The 13,583-nt window shown below is 44.1% G+C and overlaps 1 protein-coding gene across 1 annotated transcript; it reads left to right on the top strand.

The window, feature by feature from the left end:
* The first annotated feature begins 1,542 nt into the window (after nt 1-1,542).
* Nucleotides 1,543-1,977, top strand: LOC131821018 (late histone H2B.L4-like). Its single transcript, XM_059156821.1, has one exon. The coding sequence runs from the start codon at nt 1,543-1,545 to the stop codon at nt 1,975-1,977; it is 435 nt and encodes a 144-aa protein (XP_059012804.1).
* The last annotated feature ends 11,606 nt before the right edge of the window (nt 1,978-13,583 follow it).

The following is a 13,583-nucleotide window of genomic DNA, read 5'->3' as shown; positions in this document are numbered from 1 at the left end:
TGAATTAGCCACCTTATAGTACACCATAAGTTTCAGATGTAATGTTCAATTATTTATCAGTTGTATGTAATACATCACATGCCCTCCTTAATGCCCATCACCCAAGTATCCCAATCCCCCATCCACCTCCCCTCCAGCAACCCTCAATTTGTTTCCTAGAGTTAAGAGTCTCTCGTGATTTTTCTCCTTCTCTGATGACTTCCCATTCAGTTTCCCCCCACTTCTGTAGTGGATCTCATATATGTATATATAGGGCACATCTTTATCCATTCGCCTGTTGTTGGACATCTCAGCTCTTTCCATAGTTTGGCTCTTGTGGTCATTGCTGTCTTGTTTTCTGATTCTTTTTTTTTTTTTTTTTAATCAGAACTGGAGGCAATCGTTGGTCAGTTATGTCGCATGATTTCCAAGAGCACTTGCTGACCATGTCAGAGCACTCCCGCTCAAACCACAGTGTCTCAGAGCAAGAAAACGGTAGACTCTGGGAGGGAAGAAAATGACCCAGCAGCGGGCCATGACAGAGTCATTCTGATGGCAGTAAGAACTTTAGTTATGGGACTCAGACTCTCTCTAGGAGCTGAAACTGAAATCATTACAATCTGGTTACTTTGGGTGACATCTCAAAGTGTAAATGGTGTAGGCATAAAATCAGTCGTTGTGATGGATGAGCTTTTTGTGTATATGACCTTTTCCAAAATTCACCCAGTTTATTGCTTCTGGCATGCCTAGGACATGTACTTTATAAATTCTTAGTCCATTTCTTAAGTCTCGTGGCCTCTCTTTAAACTTTTCTTTCTCGTTGTCTCTCTATAAGCTGTTCTGCACAATTTCTTCCACCTATTCTAATTCACCAATTCTCTATCCAGCTGTATCTCATATGCTGTCTAAAATGTCTTCAATCTTCTATTCCAGTGGTTATGATGTTCAATTCTAGAACATAGTAGTTTCTAGAAAAATAATTTGCTTTGGTAAGTAATTACATATTTCTTCCTCATGTTTTATGTATCTTATCACTTATTTATATATGTTAAACATATTTTTAATAGTTTCTATCTGATAATAAGCCTTCCTGAGAAATAGTTTGGTTTATTGATACTACTGATAGTGGCATGCTTTTGGATTATGTCCTTGTTTAGGGGCACTTAATTGGTAGGAATATTGTTAAGGCCTTAATTAATGTTAAGCCACTCTAAAAAGTGGTAGAATTTGTTGTTCCATATGGCAGGCATGAATATTGCATCAAGTTTGTGGTCCAGATGACCTCTAACTCTATGTGGCATCTTTCTGATAGAGGCAACATGAAGTTTCAAGGATGCCAGAATCCCACTGTGATTGGTTGATGGAAAGTAGAAGGATATGGAATAACATGCACATGTGACATGGCATGGTGTAGTGACCTGCTTCCTTGCATTGCATTTTTGTCCAATCAGAGATGGAGGTTGCCCGTGAGGTTAGGAAGTGTAGCGATCATAAATGGGCCAGCACCCCTCAGCAGCCACCAGTTTCTCCTTCCTTTTGAGCAGTTGGGAAGGTGAGCCCCACATGGCAGAACCTGGCTGTGAGACCTCCTCTGAGGAAAGCCTGGGCACGGATGGAGGAGCCCACAGCAGCCAACCCAAAGAGCCCAAAACAGGTGCAGCCAAGGCGCCAATGCTGCCGCAGCTGCCACCGCCACCACCCCCCAGCACTTCCCCCATGCCGGACAATTTCACCACCTACTTCCCCAGGGTTCTGAAGCAGGTTCACGAGGGCCCGAGCCTCTTGCAGGAGGCTGTGGGTGTCATGGATTCGTTCATTAAGGACATCTTCAAGCACATCGCAGACAAGGCCTCTCGCCTGGCCTGCTCCACCATGCGCACCACTATCATCTCCAGGAAGATCCAGACAGCCGTGCACGTGCTGCTGCCCGGGGAGATTGGCAAGTGCGCCGTGTCTCAGACCAGCAAGGCAGTCATCAGGTACACCTTCTGCCAGTGAGCTGCCTCCGGACCACCTGACCACGTCGTAAACCAAAGGCTCTTTTCAGAGCCACCTCACTTGGCACAAAATAGACCTGTAACTCTCCAGAGACCCACCAGCTCTAGCGTTTGAACCTGTGCCATTCTGCCCATACCTAAAATACTTTTGTTTATGAAACATTACCAAATGTAGCAACCCTACTTTATCGTGTGTCTTTAGTGCAATTCGTTCCGAGCAAAATCATCGATTTACTTTAACCACATCGCATTCATTTGCTTGTCTAAAGTGCCGTGTTTCTGTCATTTATTGGACCTGTGCCATTCTGCCGACCTTTAACTCATTTGTACCATGAATGAAACATTATCAAACGTCACAACTCAACTTTAATATATGTCTGTAGTGCAATTTGTTCCAAGGAAAGTCAAGTTTTCCTTAACCATATCGATTTTCATGGCTTTCTTAAATAGTCATTTCTGTTAATTAGTTCTTGAAGTCAGCCTTACGGGGATATTTTCATACTGCTATTTGCCTTTTTGCTTTCATTCCCTCAGGAGTGCATGGCAGAATTTTCCAGAAGTTCATTATGTCTGATCCAGCAACAGATAAAATGCAGAAGTAGATGTAAGAACACATATGAGTTCTTTAGGCCAGATATTAAAGAGATTTTCGAGTACCTGAAACAGTGTCACTCTCCACTCTACTTTTTTTTAGAAAACATATGTTTCACAGGCATTTGTAACTTATATCAGCATGATGAGACGGTTTTTAAAAGTTATTTTAAAATAAATGGACTAAAATTTCTGTTCTAGTGTTTTGTTACAGTAAACACTGGCAGGTATAACTGGCACAAAAGCTCTTTAGGCTTCCTATCAATTTTTAGAGGTGTAAAGTTGTCCTGCGACCAGAAATGGTTCTAGAGATTTAATCATTCCGGTGCAATGAGGTCAACTGAAAATAGTCTCTTTTCGGTGGTCAAGTTTTCCAAAACAATTCAATGCTGAATATCCATCAAAACTTCCAAATCATATTGCTAACTTAAAAGTACTTTATAGAATCCTCAGTTGACCTTGGCTCCTTGGACTAATGCAAAATTGAGGGAATTGGTGAGTAATCTTAGTTTATCTGGAGACTTGTATTGAATTAAATCTCACAGGTACAGCAAAAAAAAAAAAAAAAAAAAAAAAAAAAAAAGGTGGTGGGAGGCTTTCAAATCACAATACTGACACAAAGCTTTCTTGTCACCTTCCTGATTCAAATAGTAGTGACAGTAGCATTTCATCAACAAACATGACATTGGGCTTTCACCTGAGGTGTATGTGTTCACAATAATATCTTTGGTTTTCTAGGTGTTTTAGGTGACATAATGGATCTAAAACATTCACACGTGCTGTTTTATCAGCTATCGAGATTAAGCTTTTTTTGAATCTTTTGGCTGATTCACATAAATCACATTATAGATTTTCCAATAGTAAATCTTGCTAACATTCTTGGAAGTAAGTCCCTTCCTCCTGGATGACTTCTTCTCAACATTATTTGGGTCCTTTCCTATGCTTATTCCTGCGTGTAATCAGCAACAGACTAGAGCTTGGATTTCTCATGACTTCTGCACCCTTGGCCACTTGCTTTTCTCAACTGTCCCCAAAGTCTTACTGTGTCCTGGGGGCTTCAATTTCCCAGAAGCAGCCCAGACCCAAGGCTTAGTTGGGCTCCCTCTGCAGCAAGAACGTGGACTGTAATAGAAGGCAAACCAGGGGCTAGTGGAGTGGGCTGGACTCCTTAACTAGTCTTCCCTTCACCTGTTTATGTCTCGGTGTCCAACTCTCCAGCTCCTCATATGTGAGGCACAGCTGTGCTTGAGAGAGCCAGTTGTGCTCAACCGTGCCTGCCCCCAACTAGGGCAAGTTCTGCATTCCAGGCATTCCCCTACCTCTGTTCCTTGACCACTCCAGCCCCAAGAAGCTGGATTGTACTCGAAATCCCCTGAAAGTCACATTCCCAGTTTGTTTACTCCTTATTTCATCCTCAAAGAGAGGCTGGCTACTCCTCCCAGAAGATCAGCCCCACCCTCAGCCAGCAGATCATTGTCCAGCGCATGGGTCAGGGTTGCAAAAGGACCTGATGTGTGAGAGTTCTTTGTCTCTTCATAGGTAAGGTGACCATATCATTTCTTGTCCAATTAATGCAGATGGTTTTGAAGGTAAAGGGGTGCTCTGCATAATTGTGCTGGGATAGCAGGCAAAATCAGGACACGAGGACAGCCTTCTAGGAAAAAGGTCTGTGGATAAAGTAAGGACATTTCTTGGGGCTTAGGGATTTGCAGAGCATGAAGGTTAGTAGGAAAATGAGAGTGCATCACCTTTTTCATAACTCGTTCTCTTCAAAGTGCTGGTGCCTTTGTTTTCTGGGGACAAGTAGTGTTACTAGGCTGCACTGACAGGAAAAGGAGACACAACATGGTCAGTGCATCTGTTGGATGCTATAACTGCTGTGAGCTAGTGGGACTAGGCTCTATAGCAAGAATGATTAAGGACACAGGTTTTGGAGTCAGAGTTGACCTGGTTTCACACCCCAGCTGCGCCTCTTATGAGCGGTGGTATCTTGGGTAAGTGACTTGACCTCTTCGAACCTCAGTTTCCTCCTCTGGACAATAGGGCCTACGAGATTGTTGTGAGGATTCAGTGAGAAAATGCAGACAGAGTGCTCAGTGAATGGTTGGCTATACCTATTATCAGTCCTGAGATTGATGCCCTCGGACAGTTGGAGAGGTGGGGGGAGTGTGAGTTGATGCCAGACAGCTGTGTGGACTTGCTCACCTGGCTACCTTGGCCCTATCTATTTGCTTAAGGCTGATGGTGAGATAAGGGAGGATGACTTTTCCTTGCTGAGCCTCTGTTTGTAAAGTTTTAGAGATAACACTGCTCTGAGCTCTGATGGGAAGTTGCTAGGGAGCGACTGGAAAGTGCCTTGCCACCTTGCTAGCTTTGGGCATTGCTGACTCAGGGTTTTGTTGGCAAGCTGTTCCTCCTCACTCCCAGTCACCCTCTCCCACCCACCCTCTCCCTATCCAAGTCCCATTCACGTTGCAAGTCTTGGCTCAGATCCTTCCTCCTCTGTGAAGATGACCGACCATCCCAGCCTATAGTGACTTCTCCCTCCTTGAGCCTCCATACCTCCAACTGTCAAATGGGTGTATTCTTTATAATGCCCCTATGGAAGGGCCATGATTAGGGTTGAATGAGGGAATAGATGGAGCATGCCAGGCGCAGGGTCTGGTACAGGCCTATGGTGAGTTCCCTGCCTCTTTCTCTTCTTCCTCACTGACCAACCCCCCCCCCCCCCCCCCCCGCCGCCGCAATGTGTGCATCCTGGTCTTGATCAGATGCAGGCTTCTATTGGTAGTCATTTGGGAGCACGCCTATGCTGCAGGTGCTCTTCTGTGTATGTTATACACACATATCCAGTCTTTAACCTCTGCCTCCACATTTTCCTTATAGGACAAGCAGGCACAATTCCTTCTGTTGAGAAGAGCAAGGCCCAGAGAGGTTAGGTTATCTACTACCCAAGCTCGTATACCTAGTGAGTGGCCTAGCCAGGAATCAAATCCAGTTTTGACTCCTATGCTAGATTAAGTTTCCAGTGAATGCCTGTGAATGGGTGGATGGGAGGATGGACAGAAGTAGAGACCAGGATAGGAATGCCTGCACCTTTACTCTTACTTAGTAGAGGGAGGCCTGCTTGAGAAAAGCCTATAGGTAGTAAAGATATAGGATTCAGCAGGTCCCCAAGCCCAGGTAAGGTTCCTCTTGGACAGGAAAAAAGAGGTGGGGGGAAGTGATGGGTCGGGCTAAAACACAGGGAATTCCATGGTGGCTCCAAGATCCCAAAAATTAGCAGTGGAAGAGGTGAATAAGCATGTGTCAAATGAGCCTCCTTTGAAGAGGCTTATTAACCCAGAAAGTTTTGAATTCCCTTGGAGTCAAAGCTGAGCATTTCACTCCAATAGAATACCAATCATGAGATCTATGATTAGGTGTGGAGGTAAGGTCTGCTGCACTCTGGCATCAGGGCGTGATAATGGGGAAAGCCGAGGAGACTGGCCATTTATTTCAGCAGACCTCAAATCTGGTAGGACTTTAGACTGACCTGGGAACCCGTGGCTATGACCTCACACAGCAAGCTAGAAGACTGGTGATCTGAGGCTAAAATGCAGGCTGAGGCCTAAACCTCGAGCCCTGGCCCTGAACACTCCAGGGTCATGGGACTGTGCTCAGCCAGGCTTCACTTAGATCCAGTAGAGCTAGGCCTCCTACAGGTGAGTGCTTCAGGGGTCTATGAGCTGTGTCTTTGGTCCCATCAGATCTTCCAGAGGTCTCACTCGGGTCAGAGGGGAAAGCCCTTCTCTGGCTGAGCTCCAGGGTTTCCAGCTCTACCCTTGCCCTGGCTCCCAGGGATTAGGATTCAGGAAGCCCCAGCGAGGTAGCCTGGGGTATCCAGGTTCTCCCTCTGACTCAACAGGCCTGCCACAGCAGCATCCAACTACACTACCTGCTTCTTTTCTCGGGACCCTTCCACCCACCCCTCACCCCATTCAGGGATGCAGCAAGTAGCAAGAAGCTAGGCTGGGTGTTGGGTGGAACAGAGGTCTAATCTTGGCTCACCTGCTTCCTGAACTGTGTGACACATGGCAACTGACTCAAGTTTTTAGTCCTAGGTTTATTTTTTGTCCATTGGGGATATAGACGGTACTTAACCTCATAGAGTTTTAGAGATCCGTGAGGGGCATTATTGTGCCCCCCACCAACTTCCCAGAAGGGAGGAAAATCCACTGTCAGTAATGCAATAAAACTGTCAAATCTGTGGGAAGTCATCTATCTAAACTGTACAACTCATCTTGGAATGCTATTTTTTTTGTCATTCTCTGCAACAGGATAAAAATTCTCTTTATCCCTTAAGATCAGGGGGAAAAAAAAAAAAAGAGGAAAACCCGGAATTGCCACTTTCAAGTAATTTTCAGTTCTCCAGCCACAATATTTTAACCATGCTAGCTAGCCTCAAGAAGAGTCAAGAAATCTCATGTTCGGGTTTACAGCACAACCTGCATTCATCTATGCATTTATGCAACAAACATTTGCTGAGTACCTACTAAGTCAAGCACTGCTAGGTGCTGAGAATCACAGATGAATAAGCTGAGAGCCTATAGACTGGTTAGAGTCTAGAGACGGGGAGGCAGACACGGAACACGGAGGGCTTGGCGTGCCATATTAAGGAACTGGAACTGCTACCTTGTCCTCTAGGTAGCAGGGAGACTTGCAGGGTTTTAAACAAGGAAGTGACAGGCTGTCAGGTTTGTGTTTTCATTATGTCACTCTGGCAGTAGTATAGAAACTAGATTTGAAAGGGCCACGACTGGAAGCAGGAGGTGGTTACCTTAATCTAGGTGACAGTGTATGAAGGCCTGGTAAGAAGCAGTAGGGATGGAGTGGAGAGGAGAGATCCAGGGACTGCTTGAGAGTGAAACTTGCAGCGTAGTGTGACTAACTGGGCATGGCGAGAGAGGGACAGCAGAGTTGGCAGTGATCACTCCAATTTAGAAAAACTTTACAAACATTTTGGATAAATGAAAATATAGAAAGAAAAATATGACCAAACATCCATCTACCCACCACCCAGCTTAAGGAATAAAATATGACAGATAACTTTGAGCCTGCCTGTACCTCTCCCCTGTGTTTCTCCTTGGCCCTCCCCCCACCCCAAGAAGAAACCCCTATATTAAATCGACGTTTCCCAGTTCCATGAATTTCTACCACATAGACATTAACTGCTAAGCAATATACACGGAGAGCATTGTTCTGCATGTTTCCATATTTTTCTGTAACATGCTGTTTTGTCTCACTGTTGTGTGTGAGATACAGCCATAATGGTACTGATAGCTCCGGTTCACTTATTTCCATTGCTGAATAGCAGTCCATTGTATGAATATCCTTCTCCATCTTACTGGTGATGACCATGAGACGGTTTCTAAATTTTTGGTTAATAAATACAATGCTGCTAAGAACACTCTCATACATGTCTCACTGTGCGCAGGTCTCTAGACTGGGTACCTAGGAGTGGAAGTGCTGTAGTCAGCAGTGTGTGCATCTGTCTCCTGCACACTAATCAATATTGTCCAAAGGGGTCAGACCGCCTTGCGCTCCAACCAGCGATGCATGTGATGTGCCCATTGCTGTAGCTCCTCACCAGCCTTTGGGGTGATCCGTCTTTTTATTCCCTGTGGCTCCAGTGCATGGAGTGCTATCTCATCGTGGCTTAAGTAAGCAATTCTCCGACTACTGATAAGATGATGCCCTTCCTGTGTAATTTTTTTTGGTACACGTATGCTTACTCTTTTGTAAAATGCCTCGTCAAGGCTTCCTAATGCTAATAGGCGCTTGAGGCCATAGGATCCCCTGTAAATGGCCCTCGTCCGTCACCATTACTGGAACTGTTTCACACAGTCAGTTTGCTTTTATGTACCTATGTACATAAAATGGAAAATTACCAGCGATTTCCTCTCGGAATGTTTTCCTTCTGCCATTTGTCCCATATCTCCTTCACAAACACCCACGAGATGCACTTCTTACATTTCCGTTCCAGGTTTTATGTCTCTTCACCTTTCTTTTACCTTTCCTTCCTCTTTATCTCTCTGGGAGACATTCTCCATAATTTCTTTTGTCTTTCTTCCCACACGCTAATTCTCTATTCTGGTGGGTCAGATTGGTTCTTTCAAAATTACAAGAACCTTTTCTTCCAGTGGTTCTGTTTTTCACTTTCAGAAATTTCACTTGACTCTTTGTGAGATTTGGTTGTTTCTTCCCTAGGATTGCTGATATCCTCTCCTTTACTTAAACATGTTGAACACTTTTAAAATAGTTTGCACCTGGGAATAAGTCTTTGGAGGTGTACATGTTTAGGTTTTTTGAATTATGAGCATGTTAGGGAGGACTTATCTGTGGGAACCAACCCAAAGCCTCTTTTAAGGGTGGGCTCGTCCAGAAAAGATTTGACTTGCATTTGCCCCACATCTGGGATTCTGCCAGAATTCATTGAGCCATACTGATCATGTTTGTTGTAACTCCAAAGCCACATGTGGGCAGGACTGTGATTTCAGATTCTCAAAGGAGCCTCCCCACACCTCAGCCAAACCCAAGGCCAAGAGATACATGCTTCCTTGTCATCTCCCTGTCCCTGTAGTAAAAAAAAAAAGGGGGGTGCAGTTTTTCACTGAGGGCCTTATTCAACAAGCATCAGGGACTGATAAAGAAGTCTCAGTTGTCTATTAATCTCTGGCTCTTTTCCAGCTCATCCAAGTATTTAAAATGAGGTTTATAATCATCTTTCTCAAATATCTGTGTTCATTTGGAATGGGAGTTTTTCACTAATCTATTCCAAATAGTGTCCGAATAAAAAGCGTTAGAGACCCTTAAGCATGTAATTCAGACCAGGCCCACTCAGTAGTAGTCAGATAATGTCTAAGCTACTCTGCAAGGTTTGAGACAACTTGCATTTCCATGCCTGCTGCCTTGGAGGGGCTGGTCAGAGGGTTGGCTCAGCTGGGCCTCTGTCCCACTCCAGAGAGTCAGTCTCAGAGCCTCTCCATATTGTATTTCCAGCAGGATAAGCACACTTTCTGTATGGCAGGTCAGAGCCTTTAAGAAACAAAGCAGAAGGCACCTATCTTCTTAAAGATTAGATCCATGATTTGCATAACATCACTTCCACCGTGTTTCATTAGCCAAAGCAATCACACACCTCCCCAGAGTCAAGAGCGGCAAGGCAGGGCAGGGGTGGTGTGGGCGGTGTGGGGGGAGACAGGACCTCTCAGTGGAAAGTGTCGAGGACTGAGCAGCCTTCCTGAACCTGACACATAGTGTCATGCAACACACATTTCTTGAGATGCTGCTGGGTGCCACACACTGGGCACGCCGATACAAAGCCTTTGGCTCCCTGATCCAGAGTGGTGAACTCTGGAATTCTTTCCCACCTCTCTTGCCCCTAGTAGAGTGACCTGGCCCACGTAGCAGATCCCTCCAATCCAAGACAGAGACCTCACCCCATTTGGGAGTCCCCTAAATCCTGACACTTGAATTGTAATCTGCCGCTCTCCACATGCCTACGAAAGCCCATATCTAGAGAGTCATAAATAGGGCAGGTTTGAAGGCACAGAGAAATTCTAGGGAGAGGAGAGGGGAAGCACATGCAGTCCCATACATAAGCTACCCCAACCTTTTGGAGTTTGTTCAAGGGAAGCACTTGCTTTCACATCTTGATTGGACTCAATTACACAATGGAGACGGAGGTGGGTGAAGTAATCAGCGCTGCATTTCATTTTGGACTTATGTATTTCCTGTCAAGCAGGTTAATCCAGAGAAGAATGGTTTCTGTGAGCCTCAGATAGGCTCAAACATTTAAAGGCTTTTAACACTCTGATGGGCCAGCAACCGGAGTGAGATTCAAGAGATCAGCCAGGCTCCTGGTGTCAGATGTAGGTCAGTTGCTATGAGATCTTGGGTAAGACCATTCACTTTTCTGGAAAGACCTCACTTGGGCAATAGCTCTGAATTCCTAGAAGGGATAAAATTCACTAAGCCAGTCCAGTTATTTTAACGAGTGCAATAACTATGCATACTGTTCATTCCTAAAACAAAAATTCCCAGTTGTAGATGACAAAATACCTGGTCAAGCATCAAGTCCACACATAGTCCTATGGTCCCTGCCTAACTACAACCCCTGAGGGCTGCTCACCGTTTCTTCTTGTGGTAAGATCTTAGAAACAGAGGTAGTTAAATTATGGACAGGTTTCACGATTATCATGTTCAGAAGAATCATGTGTTACAGCAGAAGCTGTGAGGGACAAGACTGACCATGTCACCACCCTCAGAGGGTTGCTCGACAGCATGGCAAAGACTGAATTGATGACCATGTAGAGATGAGGCCTACTGCTCTCCTGTCCCACGGATGTCCTCATGGATTGACCAAAACCCACCTGTGATCCTAGATTTGTTTTTGAAGTACCTCATAGTAAGAAGAAAAAGTAGGTGGCCACTTTTCCAAGCTTTCTCCTCCCCTCCCATCACTCATTCTGTGCTTATCTAGGAGTCACAGGCCATGAGCAAAGAGGAGGAAGATTATGATGAGTCCAGAATCAGGACCAATCACATTTTATTGGACTAGGTCTGGCTAACTGGGTTTTCATCTTGCCACGTCAATGTGCTGGTATTTAGGGAGGGTCATACACTTGAGGTTAAAAAAAAAAAAAATTCAACTTCGACAGCTTGAAGAAAAAGATGGGGAGGTGTAGATCACCTTATGTCTCTTAATTCATTACTATTGTTTTCTTAATTTGATGGAGAAGACAGGAGACATCTCTACCCTAGTCTTGGAAACACGGCTTTAAATCACTGTAATTACAAGTAAACAAAGGATAATAATTTAAAAAGCTAGTAACAGGCAAAGAAACACACCAATTTACTCTTCAGTCTCCAAGGATGAACACCAGGGAGTCTATTCTGGGCTCATCCTGGGGTCCACCTACTCAAACTTTGGGTCAGTGGCTACAGGGAAGGAGCTGCAGGTTGTTCGTTAGCTCACAGGAGAGTGGGATTTGGCTGCTCTCAGTGGAAGCTGACATCATTCTAATGATGCATAACTGCAGGTCATGAAAGTCTACCTTTCAAAAACAAAGGATAATAGCCTGGAAAAGAAAAGAATCAGAGAAATATGAACCAGGTATAGCAGTAACTTCAGTTTCTAGGGAGATTGAAGTAGGTATTGTTGTTTTTATCATTTTAATTTAGCTACTTCTGTACTGTGTTTGTATCCTCAGTCATGTACTTAGATGAATTCCTTAATAGGTGACATGTTGATAAAAGTGTGTGTGGGGTATGTTTGTTCTATTAATACCATTTCCCCCATTTTCATGCTTGTAATTTGTCAGTTACAACAGTAAAGACATTTTCCTCAGTTTGTCTTCTCAGTAAAATATGTCATTAGATTATAATTGCTCATTTAGACCCTTTTGTCCCCACTCAGCCACTGAGTCAATAATCAGATGTACTCACTCCTTCCGGGCTTCGACATCCTACTCCCTTTCTCTTCTTTCCCCCCTAGATTCCAGGCGTGTCAGTCACACTTACACTTCAGGTCTTCATCCCATGGCCCAATTATGATCCATTGTTTAGCTGTTTCACCAACGATCCTATTTGCTTTCCGAATTTACAAATGCAAAACACAATAAAAGATATCCTAATGGATTAGATTTCCTAACATGACTTCTCACCCATTACGATACCTATGAGACCAATATGCAAGAAAATCTCTGGGAGGAAAAGTGTGTATGTGATATAGAGAAACACTGGCATTTCGAAGAAGAATTAGTTTGCATGATAGAAATTAAGAGATTAAGAGAAATGCATTTTGTTCTAACTGCTCCACAGGTCTTAGTCTGAAAAGGTACATAGGTCTGAAAAGAGCCTTTGGTCTCCATACTTTTTGTTTCAGACCTGTAAGATTATCTCAAGACACCACCTAAAAGGATTTACTTGCAGTTGATTTCATGGTAGATTTTCTCGGTTTCCTAAGGCAGCACACCCCCCCCCCTTTTTTTTTTTCTTTAATTTAATTTTATTTTTTCAGTGTTCCAAAACTCATTATTTGTGCACCACACCCAGTGCTCCATGCAATACCTGCCCTCCTTAATACCCAGCACCAGGCTCACCCAACCCTCTACCCACCTCCCGTCCAAAACCCTCAGTTTGTTTACCAGAGTCCACAGTCTCTCAAGGTTCATCTCCCCCTCCAATTTCCCCCAACTCACTTCTCCTCTCCTTCTCCCAAGGTTCTCCGTGTTATTCCTTATGCTCCACAAGTAAGTGAAACCATATGATAATTGACTCCCTCTGCTTGACTTGTTTCACTCAGTGTAATCTCCTCCAGTCCCTTCCATGTTGATACAAAAGTTGGGTAATCATCCTTTCTGATGGAGGCCTAATACTCCATAGTGTATATGGAGCATATCTTCTTTATCCATTCGTCAGCACACTCTTTTAAAAAAATCTTCTCAGAAGGTTTTTCTAATATTCCAGAATAATAACAAGTACTAATTCTGAATGGGGAGGGGGTCCTTTGTTCCAATGGAGTGCTCTGGAGGTACTGGCTCGTCAGAGTTTTTTACATTTAACCCAACAGTTCAGGGAATCTCTTGGATATTTTGCACTGTCCCCCATTCCTTCTCTTAAGCAAGTGGGGCTCTACAAAAGGTGAAATCAGCTGTGAGTGCAATCTCTCCCGGCAGGGCCCCATTGCTCTTCTTCTGGGTTCCAGAAAAGTTTTATCTTTGATAGTTCATCCATCTTGTATCTTGTGTGACTGAGAATGAGATTCCTTACAGGTTACTAGATCCCACCCCACCCCCCCAAAAAAAGATTTTCCACGTTTTTTTTTTAAAAAAGGCAAAGGAACACTTAACAATATCGACCTAACACTGGGATTTAAAACACACCATAATTAATTTCAGATGATTGAAATCACAGTGTATGTTCTCTCCCACAGGGATAAGAATCTAGAAATCAATTGTTTATAAGGCAACT

This window comes from Mustela lutreola, chromosome X (assembly GCF_030435805.1).
Source record: "Mustela lutreola isolate mMusLut2 chromosome X, mMusLut2.pri, whole genome shotgun sequence".
In the NCBI taxonomy this organism is placed as follows: Eukaryota; Metazoa; Chordata; class Mammalia; order Carnivora; family Mustelidae; genus Mustela; species Mustela lutreola.
Note: the sequence above shows the minus strand (reverse complement) of the source record. Positions and strands in the feature narration are given on the sequence as shown.